This window comes from Belonocnema kinseyi, chromosome 8 (genome assembly GCF_010883055.1).
Source record: "Belonocnema kinseyi isolate 2016_QV_RU_SX_M_011 chromosome 8, B_treatae_v1, whole genome shotgun sequence".
In the NCBI taxonomy this organism is placed as follows: Eukaryota; Metazoa; Arthropoda; class Insecta; order Hymenoptera; family Cynipidae; genus Belonocnema; species Belonocnema kinseyi.
This window is the reverse complement of record NC_046664.1, coordinates 74216917-74221661: the sequence shown is the minus strand read 5'-3', so window position 1 is coordinate 74221661 and position 4745 is coordinate 74216917. Positions and strand designations below refer to the sequence as shown.

The following is a 4745-nucleotide window of genomic DNA, read 5'->3' as shown; positions in this document are numbered from 1 at the left end:
ATATAATATTATAAAATAAAATATAATATTTTTAAATCTAAAAAAAACATAAATATTTTTTTAAAGTGATATTTAGAAGTCTCGCAGGTCCCACCAAGTTTAAAACATGCCTAACATTAGATGCAAGACGATTTTGTAGATTAACTTTAGAATATGCATCAAAAATTACTTTCTTAATTTTACCCCCATAAGTCCGTTTTATACATCCTTAAAGAAACCCCATAAGTGAACAAATTGGTATTGCGTGTTTTTAGGATAATAATAATCTTCGTTTGAGTTTCTTTTGTTAAAAATTGTTTATAAAACCTAAAATATTAATTGCTACCGATAAGAAGATGTTTACATAAATTGTTTAAACAATTTACTACTATCCATAGAATTTTTTGCTAGAGAACAGTTAGACTGACGTGGATTTAAAAAATTTTAAACTTATTTTCAAATTTTCAGGTAGAAAAGGGCAATAGTCCATTAAAGAGAACATAAGAAAATTTTTTAACAATGTATTATTATTTATAATCATATTTTCTTATGATAATACTAAAAAGTTTCGTTATTTCTTGAAAATATTCACTCTCAATCCTCTTTTCAATCAGTCCGCATTAGGAGTACCCCAGGGATTCCGATCAGTCAGTGCTCCCAATTTTGGGAGCGCCAATACGCCCGGATTGGTTACTGTTAGCTGACTGATTTTGAATAGTATAAATATTTAAATTAAAAATTTGTAATAAATAATGATTGCGAAAAGCATAAACAGTAATATCTTAATCCTAAAATAATATGTTGAAGTGACAGATAATTTATAATTCGATTTTAATTAAAAAGACGCTAAAAATTCGGAATTCAGAGAAAAGAAAATTTGTTTTATCACAGCCATTAATCTCGTCTTTGTTAATTTTCTAAATAAAAATTTTTTATTCCCAACAATGTGACTTAAAATAAAATCAACATAATTATCAAAAATAAATTAAGTATATTGTTTTCCTGAAGTCTGAATTATTAATATTTTTCGTAACAAAACCACATTATTTTTTTGTCTGTCACCCCAAAATCCTATTTAAGGATTAAGAAATTACTTTTGATGCGTTTCCCAATGATTATTTATTATAAACGTTAAATTTTAATATTTATATAATTAAAAATGCGCGCTCGAGGTTGCTCGAGGTTAAACCAATCGGGTTTCCAGCGCGACGCAAGCGCGATTAAAAAATGTCCCCAAATTGGGAGGACTGTCATTACCCTGGAAGCTGAAAGTAGGAGAGTCGTATCTGCTAGAGAATGAATTCCAATCCAATCAAATTAGTTGCAATTCAATCCTCTCTACTCTACTCCTTTCCATTCCAATTAATTTCAATTCGATCTAATTCACTCCAATCCAATTCTCTCTGCATTAATCTAGCCCAAGCCACTTCAATCCATTTCAATTCATTCTAACCCACTCCAATCCATTCCAATTCAATTTACACCACTTTGATTCAACCCAATTTATTCCAATCCCATCCATTCCCATCCAATAAATATCAATTTACCCCAATCAAACCAAATCCACCCCACCCTAATCCAATCTAATCTTATTCAATCCAATCTAATACAGTTCAATCCAATTCACACAAAATGACCCCATCCAACCCAATGCAGTCCATTATACTTTGAACCAGCCTAATTAACTCCAATTCAATTCAATACATTCCAATAAACCTTACTCCAATCAAATCCAACCAATTCATCTCAATTCTATTTAGTTCAATCTAATCCATTCCACTGCGTTTAAATCCATTTCAATGCAATGAATTCCAATCCACTCTAATTCAATCAAATCCAATTCAGTTCAACTCTCGAGATAAAGGTCGAGTCAAACCTTACTTTTTATCAACCAAGTTAGCGCGAGTGTACGTCTACATGCCAAAGTTGGGGTCACTGCACTAATCGAACTAAAAAAACATATATAAATGTCCGTCAACCAATTATATCACAGCCTCAGTTACTTTATAGTGCACTGTAAGGCGGTGTGATAAATATTTTTGATAGAAGGACCATTCCAACCCAGTCTGCAACACTCTAATCCAATTCATTTCAGTCCAATGCAATCCAATTCATTCCAATCAAATCCAATTAGTTTAAATTAAATTCCATTCAATTAATTTCAATTCACTCCAGTCCGCTCCATCTCAATCCTATTCGATTCATTCTAATCTAGTCCAATGTATTCCAATGCAATTCAATTAACTCTACTTCAATCCAATATATTCTGATCCAATTCAATCTAGTCTAATACAATCAGCTCCAATCCAATTAATTCTTTTCCAATTCACACTACTCCAATCCACTTCAATCCAATCCAACCTATTCCGATCCAATCGAATTTATTACAATCAATTCCAAATCAATCCAATCATATTCAATCTGCTCTACTCCCATCGAATCAATTCTAATTCGATTTAATACTATAAACTTCGAACCAATCCTATCCAATCAAATTCATTTTAATCCCTGAGACGAAGGATGAGTCACACATAACTTTTTATCACTCCAGTTAGCGCAAGCGTGCGTCTACATGGAAAAGTTGGGGTTACTGCAATCATCGTACCATAAAGCACTGATTTAAATGTCAAGCAGCCAATCAGATCAGAGTATCAGTTACTTTATAGTACGCTGTACTCTGAGTTAAAATTTTTCGGCCTATGCTAAGAAGTGCTGTTTTCGATATCGTTAAGCGTACTTAAAATCGCACTTATGATGGATGTGATAAAAAGATAATTATTTCAATTAATACCAAAATTAGAATGATAAAATTCGCTGTATTTCTAATATTGATTCCTAAATCATGTCGATTTCTTTTCCAAAGAATTTCTATGCTAAAAATGTTGCGATTGCTCATAAATGTTCATTGTCCTCAAATATCGTTAGCCACAAATTACAAAGAATACTTCATACAATAAAAAAATAAAGTTTGTAATAAGCTACTGTATTTTCAATCTTGATTTTTGGGTCTTGGCAATTTTTTTATTAGCAAATTTTTGTCACTGGAAAGTTTTGAATTTATTCGACAAATGCTTCACTTATTTCCAAAGATGTTAAGAATTTTGTGCAAAAATAGGGATGTCTTAAATAGGAATTATCTCTCAGTAAATAATTGATTAAAATCGATAAAAAATTACGAAGAGATTTTTATTTTCGCGTATCGAAAAACATTGAAACTCAAGAAAACTTAAAAGCTTTGTGAACAACAAATTTAAAAAAAATTGTTTTGATTAATTTGGATATATCCTAAAAGTCATACCTTTACATAATATTCTTCATTAGGTTTATCCATACGATGTAATTCTATAATTACAGCACTGGAAAATTTGGGTACATGTGGAAAGTAAACATCTAAGGACTTTAGAATTGCAAGAATGTTAAGATCATGGGCGCCATAAATAATCATCTTTCGGCTCTTATCCATTTGACCATTTTCTACAGAGTCCATATCGTTTTTGCATTTTTTGAGCAACCTGCCTCCGTTTCGTCTCTTCATACTTTCGCTATAATTCATTCTCTCAAATTCCAAAAGAGTTCCTTTATAAAGATCACCATCTGGATAAACACCCTTAGTCCAAGATGGCAGTTTAAGATTCATAAACTTTTCACATTCCAAAGTCACGTAAATGTGATACATATCAAGTGACGATTTTATGCTTTTTCCTGTCCATTTACTTAAATCTTTCATAAATCCTTTGAACTTTTTCAACTCTTTTTTTGTGTCTCTCTTTGCTTCCAAGTACTCTGTTGCGTATCTAAATATATAAAATATGTATTAATTTATGCTTGAAACAATTATTTAGAAACAATTAGGTATTTGAATTAGAGCATTTCACTGGGCATTGAAATCAATACAAGAAGTGGATCAGTCACTGTGAAGTTAGGTGGTGAACGCAGCACGGCCTCCACATGCGGAGATTTTTAATTAGACAAAATAAAATCTGAAAAAAGCTCATAAGATTTCTAAGGCATTTATGGGACCTGATTTTCAAATTAGGCTTTCAATTTTTTTATAAATAAACAAATATGACGAAAAAAATGGCCATTATCCTATTTGCCGTTCCCGGTGTTCGCCAGCAACATTAAAATGCTTTGAATTGTCTAAGTTTTACAAAATAATATTAGTTGAAGATATTTCAATATTATGTAATTAAGAAAAAAATTTTGTAGCAACGAATTATTTTTTGGACGAATGTTTTTTACGATTTTCCATAATTTTACGTTTTTAAAGTTATATTTAGGAAACTTGGATAAAAATAAATATAACGATATAGAAATTTCTTCTTGAGATTATAATTGTTAATAATATAAAGAAATGCATTAATCAGGCATTTTTTAAAAGAAAAAACAGTTTTCTTTTTATGTCATTTTTGAAATTAGGAAGGATATACTAATTTTAGAAAATTTCATAATTTTTTTATTAATCTTATGATTTTTTAAAACCAATGCATTATTCGGGCATTTGTCCGCAAATTTTTTTTCAATACCAGTCCTTTCGTTTGGGAAATTCATCACAATTTCTGCAACATTCATTATTGGTTGATAAGTTTTATAATGTTTACAAACTAATTTAATAAAAAAATGTATAGATGAGGCATTTGATACAAGAAATATTCGTTTTTTTCGATGAAAAATGTTTTTATTAGAAACTTCATGATAATTTCAGAAAAAATACAAAAAATTTTCAATGTGGAAATACATGATAATTTCCGCAAAATCCATAAATA

General features: G+C 30.1%; 1 protein-coding gene across 1 annotated transcript in view; it reads right to left on the bottom strand.

Moving 5' to 3' along the window:
* Positions 1-3271: 3271 nt before the first annotated feature.
* LOC117178546 (venom acid phosphatase Acph-1-like) overlaps positions 3272-4745 on the bottom strand; it is an 18150-nt gene continuing 16676 nt past the window's right edge. Inside the window, exon 6 of the mRNA XM_033369973.1 lies at positions 3272-3773. Coding sequence (XP_033225864.1) covers positions 3272-3773 — 502 coding nt within the window. The remainder of the gene's footprint in view (positions 3774-4745) is intronic.